The 21447-nt window shown below is 52.2% G+C and overlaps 1 protein-coding gene across 14 annotated transcripts; it reads left to right on the top strand.

The window, feature by feature from the left end:
• The first annotated feature begins 13270 nt into the window (after positions 1-13270).
• LOC146766463 (uncharacterized) lies at positions 13271-18728 on the top strand. Of its 14 annotated transcripts, none has more exons than XM_085588392.1 (4): positions 13271-15310; positions 16258-16335; positions 16623-16668; positions 17512-18728. In XM_085588392.1, the coding sequence occupies exons 1-4, from the start codon at positions 14855-14857 to the stop codon at positions 18108-18110; spliced, it is 1179 nt and encodes a 392-aa protein (XP_085444518.1). In that variant the 5' UTR covers positions 13271-14854; the 3' UTR covers positions 18111-18728. The 14 variants fall into 14 exon arrangements, 1 of the variants encoding a protein (XP_085444518.1); XR_014957550.1 differs by having other exon boundaries at positions 13280-15310; positions 16258-16349; positions 17441-18728; XR_014957551.1 differs by having other exon boundaries at positions 13280-15310; positions 16258-16349; positions 17438-18728.
• The last annotated feature ends 2719 nt before the right edge of the window (positions 18729-21447 follow it).

Genomic DNA, 21447 nt, shown 5'->3' with positions numbered 1-21447 from the left:
TCTGCAACATCAGCTTGCCCAGACTCTGCTCGGTGATTCACAAATAGGGAAGACAATGGATATTGTGCCAAGCTTCCTATCAAACAGCCAAAACTGCAACAGCATGAGAGAAAAAAAGAAAAAAACAGAGACTATATTCACCAATTAGAGCAGAAGCAGTGTCCCACCATCTTGCCCTCCACTCTTATTAATTTTGTACTTTGAGAGGCAAACCTGGGCCTAAAGCTTCCGTCTCTCCGTTCCTGATGCCATTTGACTCCAGCCTGGACTCCCCCTGATCACACTGCCTGCTTTCCACGTGGGGCTGGGGATGCTCAGCCTCGAAAAGAGGAGACCCTCGGGAGGCCTCACTGCAGCTCTGCAGGACTGCAAGGGTGCCACAAGAAAGATTGGTACAGGGTGTTCCACAGGGCCCGTGACCCAGCCCCAGACCCAGCCAGCCTCAGCTCTGGCAGCAGAGTCCCAGTGTGCTAGCCTGGGGACACATGGAAGAGCCCTCTGTGCCTGACTGGAGTGATGTCCTGGGTTGTAAAATAAGCTTGTATTCTATTTGCCATCTGTTGAAGGCAAACTTGTCGGACAGGTTTTGTTATCTCTCTCAGAGACAATGGTTTGCCCCGTAGAGGCAATGGTTTGTTTATACACTATTGACTGACTCACTGCCGGGCTGGTAAATGTAACACCGTGAGGGGTCCCACCCAGAGGGGGAAGCCAAGCACTCTATTATTGGATAAAGGGGTAGCTTTTAGGGAGAGAAGCAGCTCGCTCTCTCTCTCTTCGCGGGATTCCCGGAGAAGCAGCTCTCTTCAGCGGCACTCGCAGCGAAGCAGCCGGCGCGCGCTGAGGCGACGGCAGCGGAGCTCAGAGGCAACCCCGGCGCAAAGGAAGACCGGCCCCACTGCCACCAGATCTTCAGAGGAAAACCATACCCTTCTAAAGATCACCATTTCAGCTGCAATTCATCAACCATTGCAAGGGAAGCAATTGTCCCAGCAGAACTGTACTGGCACCCCGACTCCTCAGGTTCTGGACCTTTTCACTGGTTTTGTTTGTACCGATTGCATTTGCCTTTTTAAATTGTTGTCTAGTTTTCTCCTAGTAAAGAATTGTTACTCCCATTCCCATATCTTTGCCTGAGAGCCTTTTAATTTAAAGATCCTGGTAATTCAGAGGGAGGGGGGTTTGCCGTTCTCCATTGCACAGGAGGCTTTGCCCTCTTTCACAGACTCCTGCCTTGTCGAACTAAGACAGATTTTGACGCATCAACGTGAGGCCCGAGGGCATTGAGAGGGAAAAAGGATTAATAGTTCTTAAGTAATTTGGTTTTTTGTTGTGTGTAAAAACATCTTCAGCATCACCATGTGGTCTAGTTTACCTTGGTTTGGGTGGCATGTGATCGTAGCTATACTTTTCCCATTTGCAGACCCTTATCTAAAAATGGGTCCTATAACTAAGGCTACTGTGTCTGTTATCAAGTTTGGCTTCTGGGTTAATTGGGTGAGGAATTCATGGATCTTTAATTTCCTCTGGAAGGCAGGTACATGGATTCATAGCTATCACATGTTAACTGTATGTTTTTGGGGTTACTTTAATAACGGTACCTAATGCAAGGAAATAGCACCTGGGCAAACTTTCTCCCAACCTTTTAACCATCTTTTTGGGTCTGCTCCACCAGTTCTCAAAGGGTTAAGATCCTTTCTAAGTGCTAATGATACCATACAATGGGTGGTGTTGCTGATAGTCCTGTTATATTTAGCATTCAGAGATAAGGGAAGATTAACCTGGATAACTACCCTCACACCTACACCACAGACTCGAGATGCTGCTGCTCCAGAGCCTGGCTCTCCCCACAGCCCACCTCAGAAATGAACCGCCCAGATTGGGTGAGGGTTCTGGTTAAGGAGATACGAGAGATGCTGAAGGACTGCATTTCCCCAGCTGGTGAGAAACCGGCCCTTTGCCTTGAGGAGGGACAGTCTAATAGTACAGCTGTGGAATCCACTAATGTTACAACTGTCCAGGTTCCAGCTGAACCACAAAGGCAGTCACGGTCAGCAGCAGTGGCCCCGGTAGAAACAAGGAAGTCTAAGGTGAAAGCAGAGCACCCTGCAGATAGGGACAGGAATGGAGGAACCTCACAACCCACAGGGGAGCCAGAGATTGCTATCATCACCGAGTCCCTGACGTACGAAGGTCTTCGTAATCTGCATAAAGACATTGTGCGACGAGGGCGTGAGGCTTATGCTACCTGGCTACTCCGGGTTTGGGATCTTATGGGTACAGGCGTGCAGCTGGACGGTGGTGAGGCAAGGAACTTGGGACCCTTGACCCAGGACTCGGGTATAAATCAGGTTTTTGTAAGGGAACCAGGGTCCCTTTCTCTCTGGGAGCGGCTCTTAATGAGTGTCAGGGAGAGGTTTGTCCACAGAGAGAGAATGCAAGAGCACCATCATAGAATGCGCTGGAAGACCCTCGAGGAAGGGATCCAACAGCTGAGGGAAGTGGCAGTATTGGAGGTACTCTTTGGGAGGGATGGACGACACAATAATGACCCTGACAAGGTCAGGTGTACGGGACAAATGCTGTGGAGTCTGGCAAATCTTGGGCCATCTCAATACACCACCTTCATTGCAACAATCAATGCTGACGCCCACCGGGAGACAATAGGTTCTGTTGCCAACAAACTTAGGAATTATGAGAGTATGATTAATGGCCCAATGCAGGCTCATATCTCAGCTGTGATTAAGGACTTTAAAGAGGAGATGAGGGAGGAGATAAGGAAGGTTAATACAGCACCCGTGAGAGTCACAGGCCCCAGAATCAGCGCCCAACAATCCCCATCTAGAGAGAGAGGGTACACCCCAAGGGCTAATCTGTGGTTCTTCCTGCGTGACCATGGGGAAGACATGGGGAGGTGGGATGAGAAACCCACTTCTGTCCTGGCAGCACGGGTCCGTCAACTCAAGGAGGGAAACTCTAACCGGGGGAGTTCCACCAAAGTGAAGGTAGCCTCAACCTCCCGTGACCAAGCTTGTGGGTACGATCTGTCAGACCCCCTTGAAGGGACCTCTAGTATGTATGCCCAGGGAAGGAATGATAACCAGTGTTAGAGGGGCCCTGTCTCTAGCCAGGGAGAGGCACGGGAAAACCGGATCTTCTGGACAGTGTGGATCCGATGGCCTGGCACATCAGAGCCACAAAAATATGATGCTTTAGTTGATACTGGTGCACAGTGTACTCTGATACCATCGGGACATGTGGGGGCAGAGCCTGTTTCCATTGCTGGTGTGACAGGGGGATCACAACAATTGACTCTGGTGGAAGCTGAGGTGAGCCTGACTGGGAAGGACTGGAAGAAACATCCTATAGTGACTGGCCCAGATGCTCCGTGTATCCTGGGCATAGACTTCCTCCGGAACGGATATTACAAAGACCCAAAGGGACTCAGGTGGGCTTTTGGAATAGCCGCTGTAGAGGCAGAAGGCATTAAGCAATTGAACACCTTGCCTGGACTGTCAGAAAACCCCTCTGCAGTAGGACTCCTAAGGGTGGAAGAACAACGCGTGCCAATTGCCACCTCGACAGTGCACCGCCGGCAGTATCGGACGGATCGAGATGCCGTGATCCCCATCCACAAAATGATTCGGGAGCTGGAGAGCCAAGGGGTGGTCAGCAAAACCCACTCACCCTTCAACAGCTCCATCTGGCCTGTGCGCAAATCTGACAAAGAATGGAGATTGACTGTGGACTATCGTGGCTTAAATGAAGTGACTCCACCGCTGAGCGCTGCTGTGCCGGATATGCTGGAACTCCAGTACGAGCTGGAGTCCAAGGCAGCAAAGTGGTATGCCACCATTGATATTGCTAATGCATTTTTCTCCATTCCTCTGGCAGCAGAATGCAGGCCTCAGTTTGCTTTCACCTGGAGGGGCGTGCAGTACACCTGGAACCGACTGCCCCAGGGGTGGAAACACAGCCCCACCATCTGCCATGGACTGATCCAGGCTGCACTAGAAAAGGGTGAGGCTCCAGAACACCTGCAATACATTGATGACATCATTGTGTGGGGGAGCACAGCGGCAGAAGTGTTTGAGAAAGGTGAGAGGATCATCCAGATACTACTAGAAGCTGGCTTTGCCATCAAGAAGAGCAAAGTCAAGGGACCTGCCCGAGAGATCCAGTTCCTGGGAGTGAAATGGCAAGATGGACGGCGCCAGATTCCCACTGAGGTCATCAACAAGATCACAGCTATGTCCCCACCAACCAGCAAAAAGGAAACACAAGCTTTCCTGGGTGCCATAGGTTTCTGGAGAATGCACATTCCTGAGTATAGCCAGATTGTGAGCCCTTTTTATCTGGTTACCTGAAAGAAGAATGATTTCCACTGGGGCCCTGAGCAGCAACAAGCCTTCACCCAGATCAAGCAGGAGATCGCTCATGCTGTAGCCCTTGGCCCAGTCAGAACGGGACCAGAGGTCAAGAATGTGCTCTACTCTGCAGCCGGGAACCATGGGTTGTCCTGGAGCCTTTGGCAGAAAGTGCCTGGGGAGACTCGAGGCCGACCACTGGGATTCTGGAGCCGAAGTTACAGAGGGTCTGAAGCCAACTACACTCCCACAGAGAAGGAAATCTTGGCTGCCTTTGAAGGAGTTCAAGCTGCCTCAGAGGTAATTGGCACAGAAACACAACTCCTCCTGGCACCCCGACTACCGGTGCTGGGGTGGATGCTTAAAGGAAAGGTTCCTACTACCCACCATGCCACTGACGCCACATGGAGCAAATAGATTGCCCTCATCACTCAACGCGCCCGTATTGGAAACCTGAATCGCCCTGGGATTTTGGAGATAATTACGAACTGGCCAGAAGGTGAAAACTTTGGTCTCACTGATGATGAGGAGCAGGTACAAGTGACAAGGGCTGAAGAGGCTCCACCATACAACCAACTACCAGCAGAAGAGACCTGCTACGCTCTTTTCACTGATGGTTCCTGTCGCATCGTAGGGATGAACCGGAAGTGGAAAGCAGCCGTATGGAGCCCCACACGCCAAGTTGCACAAGCTACCAAAGGAGAAGGTGGATCGAGCCAACTCGCCGAACTCAAGGCCATTCAGCTGGCTCTGGACATTGCTGAAAGGGAGAAGTGGCCAAAGCTCTACCTTTATACTGATTCATGGATGGTAGCCAATGCTCTGTGGGGCTGGCTGGGAAGGTGGAGGAAGGCCAACTGGCAATGTAGAGGAAAGCCAATCTGGGCTGCTGATATATGGAAAGACATTGCCTCTCGGGTGGAAAAGCTGACGGTGAAAGTCCGTCATGTAGATGCCCATGTCCCCAAAAGTCGGGCTAATGAGGAGCACCGAAACAACGAGCAGGTAGATCAGGCAGCAAAAATAGAGGTGTCAAAGATAGACTTAGATTGGCACCATAAGGGGGAGTTGTTCCTGGCTCGATGGGCTCATGATGCCTCAGGTCATCAGGGCAGAGATGCCACCTACAAGTGGGCATGAGACCGAGGGGTGGATCTAACCATGGACAGTGTTTCCCAGGTTATCCATGACTGTGAGACGTGTGCTGCCATCAAACAGGCCAAGAGAGTGAAGCCCCTATGGTATGGTGGGCGGTGGTCCAAGTACAAGTATGGGGAAGCCTGGCAGATTGACTACATCACACTGCCCCAGACACGCCAAGGCAAGCGCTACGTGCTGACCATGGTGGAAGCCACCACTGGATGGCTGGAGACTTTCCCTGTACCTCATGCCACTGCCCGGAACACCATCTTAGGCTTGGAAAAGCAAGTCCTGTGGAGACACGGCACCCCTGAGAGAATTGAGTCTGACAACGGTACCCATTTCAAGAACAGCCTTATCAACACCTGGGCCAGAGAACATGGTATCGAATGGATATATCATATTCCCTATCATGCTCCAGCTGCCGGCAAAGTTGAACGGTGCAACGGACTCCTTAAGACTACCCTGAAGGCTCTTGGTGGGGGAACATTTAGAAACTGGGAAATTAACCTGGCAAAAGCAACCTGGATGGTCAACACCCGGGGGTCTGTCAATCGAGCTGGCCCTGCTCAGTCAGAACCCTTACACGCAGTAGATGGAGATAAGGTCCCTGTAGTACATATGAAAGGTATTTTAGGGAAAACTGTTTGGATTAATCCCACCTCAGGCAAAGACCAACCCATTCGTGGGATTGTCTTTGCTCAAGGACCTGGTTACACTTGGTGGGTAATGCAGAAAGATGGGGAGACCCGCTGTGTACCACAGGGAAACTTGGTCTTAAGAGAGAACTGGGTGTAAGATTTCATGGTGTGCAGATGGAAATAGAATAAGGGGTGGATAATGTCCTGGGTTGTAAAATAAGCTTGTATTCTATTTGCCATCTGTTGAAGGCAAACCTGTCGGACAGGTTTTGTTATCTCTCTCAGAGACAATGGTTTGCCCCGTAGAGGCAATGGTTTGTTTATACACTATTGACTGACTCACTGCCGGGCTGGTAAATGTAACACCATGAGGGATCCCACCCAGAGGGGGAAGCCAAGCACTCTATTATTGGATAAAGGGGTAGCTTTTAGGGAGAGAAGCAGCTCGCTCTCTCTCTCTTCGCGGGATTCCCGGAGAAGCAGCTCTCTTCAGCGGCACTCGCAGCGAAGCAGCCGGCGCGCGCTGAGGCGACGGCAGCGGAGCTCAGAGGCAACCCCGGCGCAGAGGAAGACCGGCCTCACTGCCACCAGATCTTCAGAGGAAAACCATACCCTTCTAAAGATCACCATTTCAGCTGCAATTCATCAACCATTGCAAGGGAAGCAATTGTCCCAGCAGAACTGTACTGGCACCCCGACTCCTCAGGTTCTGGACCTTTTCACTGGTTTTGTTTGTACCGATTGCATTTGCCTTTTTAAATTGTTGTCTAGTTTTCTCCTAGTAAAGAATTGTTACTCCCATTCCCATATCTTTGCCTGAGAGCCTTTTAATTTAAAGATCCTGGTAATTCAGAGGGAGGGAGGTTTGCCGTTCTCCATTGCACAGGAGGCTTTGCCCTCTTTCACAGACTCCTGCCTTGTCGAACTAAGACAAGTGACCATGGCACCTGCTTTTCTTCCCGGACTGATGGAGATCCTGGACTGAAATGGCACCCTTTTGTACATAGTTTTTAGAGTTTGTTCTTCTTTTTGGCATATAGGTTTTAGGGCTTCGTTTTGTCTTCTGTAAACACATTTCAAATATTGTTGTTAGATATGTTCTTAGGTATATACATTCTATAAATTGTTGTTATTACAAATATTCTTACAAAAGTAAATGTGTTCTGTGTTTTCATTGCTGTTCTTATGTAAATAAACAACCATTGGGTTTTCACACCCCAGTTCTCTTTCCATTTGCTTCCGGCACAGGCAGTATTAGCAAAGTTGTGGTTTCCACTTCCTCCCGGTTCCCAGGGCTGGAGGTTCATGGGGGAGCTGGCACAGCCACCCCAGCAGTGGTTGTCCCACTCAGAGGGTCCCGCTGACAGAGGTCACTGTCTCCTTGCAGTCTCTCTGGACACACTGGGGAGCTGCAGGGGCGAATCCCAGCGTGCCCTGTCCCACAGCTGCCAGGGTGAGATGGGGTTGGGAGGATGTTGGGAGAAATGGGAACCAAGTTTGGAGTGGTGTGATGTATTTGATAGCGAATAAAACTTTCAGAGTTACTGATTTCTCTCCCCTTAATTTTCAGTCAGTTCTATTTGTAGAGTGGTTCCTTCTCAGCTGAGTGAATTCCTATAAAATTCATTTTTTTAAAATCCATTGGCCCAAACATTCCAAAAACTAATATTCATATAAAACCACCCATCTGCAATTACATTTTTTTAAAACAATTTTAATTTTTTTAGAGTATTTAAGGGTGTTATTAAAGTTTAATTGTTTGGTTAAATTGTATGAGACATTATAGTGGTGTTTGGTTTCGTGTTTAGTATATTTGCAATATGAATTGTTTTACTAAGGTGTGTTCGATTGTATGTTTAGATTGGCTCGTGCTGTTAGAGGCGCTGGGCTCAGCCTGGCAACTGATGAGTCAGAGCCGTCCCGGGCGCTCATTGGCTGAAAATCGCCGGGCGGGACAAGCGCCGAGTTTCTGCCTGGGAACTGAATCGTCATCAGCGCCGCGCGCTCTGATTGGCCAGGATCTGCTTCGGGGCGGGGACGGGAGGAACTGGGGTCCCCCAGGAGCCCCCCGGGTTTGGGGTTTCCATCCCCCCTCGGCCCTCGGGGCGGCCTTGGGGCCACCCCAACACCCCCAAAATGGGGAGGGTCCCCGGAGCCGCTTGGAAGTCCCAAAAATGGGCTGGAAGCGGCAGGAGCCGCCCCAAAAAGGGATTGAAGGGTCCGGTCCGGGAATGGCTCCGATCCGGACTGGGATTGAGGGAGGGTCCGGTCAGCGGCTGCGGAGGGGCTGGGATTGGGGAGGGGTCCGGGATTGAGGGGATGGGTCCATTCCGGGACTGGGGCAGGATTGCTCCCTGGGGGTGGGCTCCATGATTGAGTCAGGGTCTCTCCCCTTCCCGATCCCTGATCCTGTTCCCGATCCCAATCCCATTACCATTTCTGTTCCAGTTCCCGGGCCAGTTCCCGATCCCGATCTCATCCCCAACCCCATTACACTCCCACTCCCGATCCCCATCCCATTCCCGTTCCTGTTCTCGATCCCGATCCCACCGCTGTTTCCAGGGAATGGCTCCTATCCCAACCCCGACTCCGAACCCGGGGGGTCAAACATTGGGATCAAACACCCCAAATCTAAACACTGGGAGTGGGGGGGACAAACATCCCCAAACCCAAACTCTGGGATGTCAACCTCCCCCGTGCCCCAAACCCGAAATTTTAGGATCAAACCCCCCAAATCCCAGATCCTGGGGTGTCAAACACTTCCCAAATCCCAAATGTTGGCGTTAAACCCTCCTGACCCGAAATCCTGGGGTTCAAAACATTTGGGGTGTCCAACACCCCCAATTCCCAAAGTCTGGGGTCAAATACCCCCAAATCCCAAATCCTGATGTGTCAAACACCCCCAGCCCCCAAAGTTTGGGGTTAAAACCCCCAATCCCGACTCCTGGGGTGTGAAATATCTGGGTTGTCCAACCCTCCTCGTCTCCAAAGTTTGCGGTCAAAACCCTCAATTCCCAAATTTTGGGGTCAACACCCCCCAATCCCAAACCCTGGGGTGTCAAATCCCCCTGATCTCCCCCACTTTGGGGTTAAATCCCCCAAAATCAGTTGGTCAATCCCCCCAGTTTCCAAATTTTTGGGTCTAAACCCCCAAACCCCAAATCCTGGGGGTTGAAATACCTGGGTTGTCCAACCACCCTGATCCCAACGTTTGGGGGTGAAACCCCCTGATCCCCAAATCTTGGGAAAGAAAAACAAAATCCCAAACCCTGGGGTGTCAAACTCCCTCAGTTCCCAAAGTTTGGGGTCAAAAACTCCCAAAGCCCCAGGTGTCAAAACCCCCTAAACCCCAAATTTTAGGATCAATCCTCCCAGTCCCCAAAGTTTGGGGTCATGACCCCCCCAAATCCACGCCAGCCCTGGGGGACACAGTGGGGTTTGTTTGGGGTTATTTGGGGTTTGTTTGGGGTTATTTGGGGCAGCTCCAGGTGCAATGTCTGCAGAAAGACCCTGGGTACAACACCGGGGAAAAAAGGGGAATGGGTGGGAATTGGGGGATTCAGGATGGGGAAAGATCCTGGGTGGGAAAGGGGGATTTAGGATGGACAGGGAAGGATTTGGGATGGGAAAAGGGGATTTGGGATGGGGAAAGGGGAATGAAGTGGGGAATTGGGGTGGAAAAGGGAGATTTTGGCATTGGAAAAGGGATTTGGGGACAGACAAAGGATGTGAGGAGGAAAAAGGAGAATCTGTCATGGGAAAAGGAGGATTTAGGTTGGGAAAAGAAAGATTTGAGCTCAAAAAGACATTAGGGATTAAAAGTGATTTTGGGGCTGAAAAAAGGAAGATTTGGGATAAAAAGTGAGGATTTGGGCTGAGCTGAGCTGAACTTACCTGGGGGACTAGGGGCGTGCAGGGTATTTGGGGCAGGGTCAGGACCATTTTTGGGGCAGTTTTCTGGGATTTTGGAGTATTTTCTTGGGATTTGGCAGCAGGTCTATGGGATTTGGGTGCAGTTTTATGGGATTTCGGGGGTTTCTATGGGATTTTGGGGTGCTTTGAGGGATTTCAGGGTATTTCTATGGGATTTTGAAGTGGTCTGGAGGGACTGCAGGATGTTTCTATGGGATTTTGGGGCAGCTTGAAGGCATTTGAGGTGTTTTGGGGCAGGTTAAGGGTATTGTGGTGCAGCTTTGAGGAATTTTGGGGTGGTTTGGAGGGATTTCAGGACATTCCTCTGAGATTACAGGGTGGTTTGGAGGGATTTGGAGTGTTTGGGGGCAGATTTTGGTTATTTAGGGGCGGGTTTGAGGCGATTTTTTAGGGGTATTTCAGGCCAGTTTTTTTGGGGTTTGGGGTTATTTTGGTGGGGTTTGGGGTGTTTTGGGTCACTTTTGGGGAAGGAGATCTCCATGGCTGGCTCTGGGTGATGCTGGAGCCCTGCAGGGCCTCGCGGGTGGCGCCCGCCTGCACCTCGGTGTCCAACTGCAGCGAGGTGATGTCGCAGCGCCCGGGCACCAGCGCAGCTCCTGGAACCCCGGGAACCTGGGATGGGAACGGGGCCAGGAGAGCCCGGAACACCCGGGAGCCGTCCCCAGACACCCAGGAACCTTCCCCAGACACCCGGGAATGTTCCCCAGACACCTGGGAACCTTCCTCAGACACCTGGGAATGTTCCCCAAAAACCCAGGAACATTCCTCCAGAAATCTCGGAATGTTCCCCCAGACAACCGGGAACCTTCCCCCAGAAACCCAGAAAACCTGGGAATGTTCCCCCAAATCCAGAAATACTTAAAAAAAAAAAAATCCTGAAATATTCTCCCAGAAATCCAGAAATTTAGACATTTTCCCCAAAGAAATCCAGAAATGATCCTCCAAAAAATCCTGGAACATTCCCAAAAAACTAGGAACTTCCTCCAAAAAATCCAGAAATACTCCCCCCAAAAAATCCAAACCCAAACCCGTTCCCCATCCAGACACATTCCAAAAAAACCCATAGAAACATTCCCAAAAATCCAGAAATTTCCCCTCAAAAAAATCCAGAAATCCCTCCCCAAAAAAACTAGAAACTCCCCCCCAAAAAATTCAGAAATTCCCTCCTAAAAAAATCCAGAAATTCGCCAGAACTTTCCCATAAAAAAAAACAAGACATTTCCTCTATAAGAAGTCCAGTATTTCCTCCATCTCAAAGCCTGGTATTTTCCCCCCAAAATCCAGAAATTTTCCCCTAAAATCCCAGACATTCCGCCCCAAAATCCCAATATTGTCCCAAAAAAAATCCAGCTCCAAGCCCCCCTCAGCCTCTCAACCCCCAAGCCCCAAAACCCCGCAGTGCCCCAAAGCCCGGCCGGAATGCCCGGAATGCCGGGATTGCCCCAGATCTCCCTGGCTGAGGAGCACGGGGAGCATCAGCTCCTGGGGCTGCTCAGGGAGCTGGGGCAGGAGCAGGATGTGCTTCGGGGCTTTACCACAGCTGGGGGAAACGGGAGACAAACCCCAAAATCTGCCCCAAAGCTGCCCCAGCCAAGCCCAAAATCTGCCCAAAGTCACTCTGGATAGACACCAAAAAATCTGCCACAAATCCAGAGAAAACCCCCCCCCCAAAAAAAAACCCAAAACAAGCAAACAAACAAACAAAACCCAAAGAAACAACAACAACAACAACAAAAAGCACAAAAATCTCCCCAAAATTTAAAAAAACACCACAAAGCTCTCACCAAAATCCAATAAAAATAAAAAAAAACCACCAAAAATTTGCCCAAAATCCCCAAAAAAATCTCCGTATAAAATCCCCCCAAAAACTCACCAAAATCCAATAAAAATTTCCTCAAATTCCTCACAGAAAATCCCACCAAAAAATACCATCAAATTCCCACAAAAAATTCCACCCATAGAATCCTTAAAATCCCACAAAATCCACCCAAAATCCCAGGGAAATCCCCACAAAAATTCCATCCAAAAGTCCACAAATTCAGCCCAAAGCCCACAGAAATCCCTCAAAATCCCCATAAAAATCGCGCCCAAAATCCCCCTAAATGCCACAGAAAAATCCCTCAATGCCACCCACTAAATCCCCATGAAAATCCCACAGAATCCATGAGAAAAACCTGCACAAAAATCCCCCCAAAATCCCCAAATCACACAAAATCCACAAAAAAAATCCCTCCAAATTACTCAAAATATTCCACAAGAATTTCTCCAGAAAGCCCCGCAATCCCACAAAATCCACCCCAAATCCACTCAAAAAATCCGCACCAAAATCCCACCAAAACCCTCTCAAATTCTCCAAAAATTGCCCCCAATTCCCTTCACATCCCACCCAAAGTCCGAGGAAATCCACCCAAAAAATCCCCACGAAAACTTCCCTCAAAATCCCGGCCAAACCTCCCAGAAGCACCCCAAGAATCCCGCAGAGATCGCTGCGAGTGCCCGAATCGCCCGGAACAATCCCCGAGCCATCCCCGCCCGGCCCCGCGCTCCGGCCCCGCTCTCTGTGGGGCCGGGGCCTCTCCCGCCTTGGCTCTGCGCTGGTCCCGTTCGCGCTCCGCTCCCGCTCCCGCCCCACCAGCGCTCCCTGCCCTGGGCCGCGCTGGCCGAGCCCGGCCGGGCGCGCTGGATCCGCTGGGACGGCGCATCCCGGCCCCGGCCCCGGCCCCGCGGGGCTCCCGGGGCAGCTCCGGCCGGGATCCGGCACTGCCGCGGGGCTTTGGGCTTTCCCGGCGCTGCCCGGCGGCTCCCGGGGATCTGCGGCTTCCCCGGGATCCGGGGAGCTTCCAGAGGGGACCTGGGCTGGTTCCGGGGGGATTTGGGATCACTCCGGGGGGAGCTGGGGACGGCTCGGGGGGTTTGGGGTTGTTACCGAGGATTTTGGGGGAATCTGGGAGAGGTTCCAGAGGGGATTTGGGGCTTTCTGAGGGGTTCAGGGGAATTCAGAGGGGATCTGGGGAGGATTTGGGGCTGAGGGGTTTTTGGCAGGAATTCTGAGGGAATCCAAGAAGGATTTTGGGGTTTTCCAAGGGATTTTCAGGTGTTCTGAGGGATTTGGGGAGGTTCCAGACAGGATTTGGGGCAGTTCCAAGAGCAATCAGGGGCGTTTGTGAGGGATTTTGGCAAGTCCTAGAAGGAATTTGGGGGATTTCAGCAGGATTTTGGGGGAATTTAGAGGAATTTGGGAGGTTCCAACAGGGATTTGGGGTCATTTCCAGGGGATTGGGGGTGGATTTCTGGCTGGATTTCCCGTTCTTCCCCGGATTTCAGGCTTTTCCCCAGAATTTCCTGTTTTTCCAAGAATCTGTAGACTGGTGCCTGGATTTGGGTCTCATTGTGGGGTAGAAGGGGAAGGTTTGGAAGATTCAGGATGAATTCTGAGGGTTCCTGGCTGGATTTGGGTATTTATTGAAGGATTTTGGGTGGGTTTCAGATTGACTCTGGCACTTTTTTCCCAGAATTTCAGGATTGCTCTCAAAAGCTTGGTATTTTCCCCATGCTCTCACCATGGGTTTGTCCCAGAAGGGAAAGCTTTGGGGGGTTCTAGCACGCATTTTATGGATATTTGAGGCTGGATTTGGGCATTTTCCCAATGATTTGGGGGCTTTTTCCAGAATTTCAGGATTTCTCTCAAAATTCCAGGATTTCTCCTCCAACTTCTCCCTCACTATGGGCTTGTCATAGAAGGGGAACCATTGGAGTGTTCCTGGTTGAATTTTTGGGATATTTGAGGCTGCATTTTGGAGTTTTTGTTCCCCATGAAATCAGGATTTTTTCCCAGAATTTCAGGATTTTTTTTCCCAAAATTTGGGGATTTTTCTGCAGCATTTCTGTCTCACCATGGGCTTGTCATAGAAGGGGAAGCTTTGGGGTGTTCAGGGTGAATTTGAAGGGATTCCAAGTTGGACTTTGGGGATATCTGAGGCCAGAGTTTGGCGGTTTTTCCCCAGCATTCCAGTTCTTTCCCCAGTGTCAGAACTCCCCCAGTCTCTGTCTCACCACGGGGTTGCCGCAGGAGGGGAAGCCCTGCAGGGAGCGCAGGGCGTTGGTGGCGCTGCTCATCTCCCTGAAGGTGAGGAAGGCCTGGCCCCGCAGGCCGAGACTGCGCCGCACCAAAATGTCCAAAATCTGCCCAAACCGCGAGGAAACGGCGCAGAGGGACTTCTCCAGCTCGGGGACACCCAGGGGACAGCCTGAGCCCCTGGGGACACCCAGGGACACTCTCAGAGCCCCCAGGACCCCCCAGCCCCCCGTCCTCCTTGATCTCCTGGCTCAGCTGCTGATGGAGATGCTGGGCTGGGGCCGGGGGTCCTGCACCGCCAGGGCCGGGACCCCTCTGTGGGGACAGGGGGGCTTCAGGGGGCGTCTGGGGCTGCGACCCCTTCACCCCCTGGCACCCCTTTAGGTGCCCCCAGAGCCCCAAATCCACCCAGACCCACCTAAACCCCCCAGGTACCCTCAGACCCGCCCCACTTTACCCCAAAATTGACCCCAGAACCACCTAAGACCCCCCAAATCCCATCAGGCTGCCACAAATCCCCCTCAGACCCCTCAATTCCCCCACAAACCCTATAAAATCCCCTCAGATTCCCCCAAATTCCCCCACACCACCCTCAGAACCCCCAGATTCCCTCAGAATTCCCAGTTCCTCTCACAACACCCCCAAAATCACCTCGGACCCTCCCAATTCTCCTCAGATCCCCCTAAACCCACCTGAGAATGCTCCAGACCCTCTCAAACTCCACCCAAAGCTCCCTAAACCCCCTCAGACCCACCAAAGCCCCCTCAGACCCCCGCATTGCCCCCAAACCCACCGCACACCCCCTATTTCCCGTCAAACTCCCCAAAATCCCCAATTTCTCCCCAGACTCGCCCCAAACCCCCCCAGCTCTCCCGGCCCCGCCTCAGCTCCTCCTCAGCCCCGCTCCCCTCACAGTTTCCCGCCTCCGCCGTGCTCAGGGCTCCCCAGCCAATAGCGGCGCGCCCCGTGCCGAAACAACCAATCAGCGCGCGGCTCCCCTCAGCAGCGCCCGCCTCCCCGCGCCGCGGCAGCCAATCAGAGGGAGCCGGGAGCGGGCTCGGGCGGGCCCTGCGGGCGGCGCTGCCAGAGCGGGGGAGGTGCTGGGAGAGGCCGGAGCTGCGGGAGCGGCTGGGGCGGCGCTGCTGGGGAGGGGGGTCCGCACAGTGGCTGGGGCTGGGGGCTAGGGGAGCTGGGGAGGGGCTGGGGGCATCGGGGCCTTTGGGGAGGGATCCGGGGGAGTTTTGGAAGGAGCTGGGGGTGCTTGAAGGATTCCTGGGCTGGGTTTTGGGAGGGGTCTGGGGGTCCTGTGTGGGGTTTTGGGAGGAGGATCCTGAAGGATCCTGGAGGTGTCAGGAAGGGTCTGGGGAGGGGTCTTGGGGCCTTGTGGGGGGACCTTGGGGGTGGGGATGGGTCCTGAGAGGGGTCTAGAGGGGGGTCTTGGGAGGGCCTGGGGGTATTGGAGGTTTTGGGGACGGGTCCTGGGGGGATCTGGGGAAGGGCCGGGTTGGGTTTGTGGAGGGGTCTGGAGGGTCCTGTAAGGGTCCTGGGTGGGCTCTTGGGAAGGGTCTGGGGGTGGTCTCAGGGACATCCTGGGCTGGGCCCGATTGGGGTCTGGGGGCTCTCAGGGTGGATTTTTGGCCCCTTTGGCTGATTTTAGGCTGGATCTGGTGGGGTTTAGGGTGGATTTCAGATCCCTTTGGATGGTTTTAGGCCCATGTGAGTGAATCTTAATCCTGTGTGGGTGATTTTAGGTCCCTATTTTTGGTGATTTTGGGCCCTTCTGAGTAGTTTTTTTGCTTCTTTGGGCAATTTTAGGTTGAACCAAGCCTTTTTAGGGTGATTTTTGGTCTTCTTGTGTTGGTTTCAGGCAGATTTGGGTGATTTTAGGTACCTTTGGGTGATTTTAGGCCAAACCAGATAGTTTCAGGGTGGATTTTAGGCGTATTTGAGAGATTAAAGGGTGATTTTATGACATTTCTTTTGGGTTTTAAAACATTTGGTGTATTTGAGACCCCTTTGGTTACTTTTAACCCCATTTGGCTGATTTTTGGCCAAACCATGTGGATTTAGAGTGGATTTTGATGCTCTTGGTTGATTTTAGGACCATGGCAAGGACAGAGACTCAGACCCTGCAGACCCTGAGTGCAGTTCTGGCCTGGTTGAGGTGGATTCTCACCAGGTGATTGTTTGCAGGTGTGTTTGCTGTGCCATGCTGTGCTGCTCCTGGCAGGTCCTGGCAATGAGCGGCGTGCTCTGTACACTTACACCTACTGCACAATCCCCGCTCATCACAACAGGGTTAATGAGGGTCTGATTTCCCTACCTCTCGGCCAGATGCCGCTCGCTTTAACTTTGGTGATCCCCCACGGAAGATCCCTCATCTGCCTCACCACCACCGCCGCCAAGGATGGAGATTGAGGCCCCCTCCCATGGTCTGAGACTGAGACCCTTAAAATTCTTACACAGGGCGCTGGCCTGACCGAAGTGGGATGTCTGCCAAGTGTTCCCTCAGGTGTGATCACTGGACCAAGACTGGTTTTTCATGGCAACCAGACCTGAAACAATGGGTCCTGCTCGCTGCCGAGACTGGTTTGTCCAGTTTGGAACTGCACTGTCTGTGCTTGTTCTCAGCTTATTCTCCACTGTCCTGTACCTGCTCCCTCAACTTTAAAAGACCCCTGAGTTAACCAAAGATTTTGGGATTTTCCCTGACGTGACAAGACGGATCTGTTGGCTGGATCACAAGGATTTCGTCTCTCTGTTGGTAGCTATTTCCCCTGGCCCTCTTTCTCTGTCTCTCTATCATTTATCTCCTAACCCTGCTATTGCATCTGCTGAGGGCATCAATAAAAGGTGCATTGGCTTTGACTGATACTGAAAGTCCCGCTGCAGTGTGTCCTTTGCACTCCGAGATGGGTAAAATGAAACATCAGGACCCCTGCTTCTATCAGTGTTTCGTGGCAGCCCAGCACCCTAAATGGGGAGAGCCAAGAGGGAGGAGCTTTTGGGATTGCTGGGACTCCCAGCAGCCTGGGGAGGGCAGGCAGCGAGGAGAAGGGGGACCCCCAATCCAAGTGTGACCCCAGCAGCTGGGACAGGGGGGAACCCTGAACACCAAAGGGGAGCAAGCAGGGATGGGAAACTCCTGGGAGGCTTTTTCAGGGCTGAATCTTGGTGTTTGGGAGGTTTTTATGGAGCCCAGGTGGCCAGGGACTTCTAGAGATGGATTTGGGCAGAGGGACCTTCAAAATCAATGTGCTCATCCCTTGTTTTCCCCAAAGCAGGATTTCCCATTCCCAGCCGCAGGGAAGCTGCAAGGAAGAGGAAGAGCCTCTCCTTGTCCTTTCTCCCGCAGAGCAGGAGCTGAGGATGGAGAGCATGGAGGACAAATCCCCATGGCAGAACCTGGTGGAAGAGGCCGTTTTGAGCAGCTCCACAGCGCAGGAACCCGACAGGGAGAAAACGTCCCAGAGATCCCGCATGAGGACGGGCTGCAAATGTAGATTTTGGGGATTTAAGGGGGAAAGACGCACCCTGGGCCAGGGAGGTGCCCAGAGATCGAACCAGAACTCCAAGCTGGGGTTCCCTGAGCAGCTCCATGATGGGGAGAAGCCCCACAAGTGCTTGGAGTGTGGGAAGAACTTCAGGATGAGGTCCGAGCAGATCAAGCACCAGAGGATCCGCACTGGGGAGATGCCCTACGAGTGTGGGGAGTATGGGAAGGGCTTCAGCCACAGCTCCAACCTGATCAGGCACCAGAGGATGCACACTGGGGAACGGCCCTACAAGTGTTCCAAGTGTGGGAAGGGGTTTACGAGGAGATCCCATCTCCTCGTGCACTATCCGAGTCACACAGAAGAGAGACCCTTCTGCTGCCCTGACTATGGGAAGGGATTCAGGAACAACTCACACCTTGTCAGGCACCAGAGGACTCACACGGGAGAGGCCCTATGAGTGTGGGGGGTGTGGGAAGAGCTTCATCCAGAGGTCCAACCTGATCGTTCACCAGAGGATCCACACTGGGGAGAGGCCCTATGAGTGTCCCCAGTGTGGGAAAAGATTCTCACAGAGCTCTCACCTGATACACCAACAGAGGCACCGGTAAGGGTAGCCCTGCAAGTGCCCCAAATGTAAGAAGAGCTAAACTCCACCCCCCACTGGAGGACCCATATCGGGCACAGCCCTGGTGACCCACATTCCCTGTGATCCATGTTGGGAACACACCTGGCTGCTTCTCCTTTTGTGTCGACCTGCATTTTTTTCTGTTCTCAATCTCTCTGTGCTCCAAAAGGCAAGAGGGATCGATCTTTCATCTGAAAATCACTCACGTCCCACTGAAAACAACTGAATTTTAACCCACAGAGGCACAATCCCACTTCGAATTGTTTGTTCCCACCTCAAAAAAAGAACTTAATCCCTCACCAAATTCACTCAATTCCACAGCTGCCAGGGTGAGATGGGTTTGGGAGGAGATTGGGAGAAGTGGGATCCCAGTTTGGAACAGTGAGATGGGGATTGTGTGGGGCTGGGTGGCTGGGATGTATTTGATAGCAAATAAAACTTTCAGACTTATTTGGGGTGCTTTTCCAAGAATGACGGACTGGAGAGGCAGCTTGGGCTTGAAGGAATGGGCTTGGCATGCAGACAGGGCTTCTTGGACCTTGGCGATGGTGTCTTGGGCTTCTGTCCCTTTAACTGCTTTATCTAAGTTTTTTCTGATGCACAGACCAGGATATCATCCATATAATGGTAAATGATTACATCTGGAAATAGGTTCCGAACAGAGGACAGGATCTGAGCAACATACCACTGGCATATAGTAGGTGAGACTTTTAGTCCCTGGGGAAGATACAACCAATGGTATCTTTTGAGTGGAGCCTCTCTGTTAAGAGAGGAAACGGAGAAAGCACTACTGTAGGATAGACCACACTCGATGGTAGGCTTACTTGGTCCCACAACTTGTGCCCACATTGCTGTAGGGCTGAGAGGAAGCTGTTCCCTGTGATTCTTTGGGAGTAGAAAGGTTTGTGCGATCAGAATTCCTTGTGAAAGGAAAAATGGTGAGTCCGTGCAGCACAGCTGGAACGAGATTTCTTGTCCTGGGTGCACTGTTTGTACTTCTGGAACAACAAAGATTTCCTCTGGGCCATGGAGAGTGTCCCCTATAACTAAAATGTCAAAAGAACCACCTTTTGGCCCATGCTTGCCTGTGGGAACATGATAAACATTCTTATTATTAAAGTCAATGGACAAAGCAGTTACCAACTGGTGCCATGTTCCCATCTGTATCGCTCCATGGGTTGGATCCTCTCCATGTGTCCTGGGATCTCCTGGGATGCTGCGTGGCTGGATCTGGGTGGCTTTTGATTTGTTGTCTTTGCGCAGGGCCTGGCCATACTCTGCTGGGAGTTTCTCGAACGCTGCTGGTAGCGCTGCTGGTTCTGGGGTCTCTCATAGGTGTTACGGGGATTTTGGGTAAGTGATCTGTCTTGACAGTCCTTTATAAAATGTCCAAATTCCCCACAGTGATAGCAGCAGGCCTGGTCTTTGGAAGTTACTGCTGCCACTGCAGCAGAAACTCCTTCTGCAATGCCCTTAGCAACAGCTTGGGCCACTGTGTTTTCAGTGGACAAATGACATGTACAACTTTCCACCATTTGCTCTCTGGTGGGTTCTGTATCCAAGGGTAGGGCCTCAGAATTGTTCTACATTGTTCATTTGCATTTGATAAGGCAAGTTTGCACAACAGTTCTTTTCTTGCCTCTGTGCTCTCTATCTGTTTTTCCAGAGCATCTTTTATTCTGTCTACAAACTTGATAAAGCTTTCATGTACTCCTTGTTTAATATTAGAGAAGTGTTGGGCAGGAATAGAATCACCTGGGGTAAGGAGCAAGGAGGTTTTGGTGCAATAGCCAAGTCTTGTAGTGCTCCTGAGGTAAGGTGTTAGCTTGGTCAGAGGGTTTCTGTAAATCCCCTTCTCCAGCCAGCTGTTTGACTATAAAATCTGGCCTATTTGCATCTTGACATAAGTGGCCGATAAAGTTTTAAATTGTCTTTTCCAATGCCTTTCCCATAGCATATATTCTGCCGGGGAAAGAAGGCAGTGGGCAATGTTTTTAGCATTGTGCGGTACCAAAACATGTGCTGAAAAGAGAGCTTACAGGAAATCTCTAAAAATATGTGAACTTCTCCCATGTTCTTTGGCTATATTTCATAGTTGTACCAGTTCTTTATTTGTGTTAGGTTCCCACATGTTCCAGTGGTCCCCCCTCTCTTCCCCTTTATATAAATTGCTGGGAAGGCAGAAATTCTCTGAGCTAGTTCCCAATCCCCTGCCCGAGTCACTTCCATTTTGATTAGAGCCCATGGATCAATGTCCTCTGTGTCAGAATCGGACTCACTGTGCTCAGAAGAGGAGTGAGAGTGAGCAGGAGGTGCACTACGCTTTTTTGGGCGTGTTGGAGCGGGAGCTTGCAGGGGTGTGGGGGCTGGACAGAGTGCGAGGGGGCAGCTGGCTGGGCTTGGCTAGAGGGAGGCAGCAGTGGAGCGGCGATGGCAGCGCCGCTGTGGCACAGCCTGCGAAGGGCTGAGGTGCGTGGGGAAGCGGGGTGCCCCCGTGGGGGTCTCGGAGGTGCCGTTCGGGGGGCGCTGAGGGTGGGTGGGTGGGTGCAGCGCTTGGGGATGAGGGCACGGGAGGAGCGGGGCAGAGGAGGCGGTGGGGCTGGGGAAGCTGCTGCCATCCCGGCGGGGCTGCGGCGGGCAGGCAGGCAGGGATGGGAGCGGGCTGGGGAGAGCCGCAGCAGGGCCGGGAGGCACGGCTGCAGGGCTGGGGCAGTCACGGTGGCTGCGCGGAGGTTTTGGAGTGAGGCAGGGCGTTCCCGATGGAAACCGACGCAGTTACAGCCGAGCACTGAGCGGGGCACGGGGCGCGCAGCGCGCCGCGTGTTGCGGGACCGGGGAGCGGAATCCGCGCCTGCCGCGGCCGAGGGGGAGCCGGGGTATGGGTGGGCTCCACGGACCCCGCGGGTGGGTGGGGTGGGACAATTTCCGTGTTCCCTGTCCCGGGGACTGAGAGAGGAATGTTATCTGGCAAATTAGCATTTGAAGGGACAGTGTCTGTTGAGAAAGAGAAGGGTGGAATTTCCTCAGCAGGGGGAAGCTGCAGAGAAGTTGTCTTTTCCACTGTTTAGTAATTGAGTGAAATAGAGGTAGAAACTCAGTTAAAGAAGAGTTTTCATTAGTTTGGAAAGTGTATATTCTTGGCCCTACTGTGTCCCAAAAAGAATCTAAG

Source organism: Lonchura striata, chromosome 10 (assembly GCF_050655825.1).
Source record: "Lonchura striata isolate lonStrDom1 chromosome 10, ASM5065582v1, whole genome shotgun sequence".
Lineage (NCBI taxonomy): Eukaryota > Metazoa > Chordata > Aves > Passeriformes > Estrildidae > Lonchura > Lonchura striata.
The sequence above is the reverse complement of the archived record's forward strand: the minus strand, read 5'-3'. Positions and strand labels throughout refer to the sequence as shown.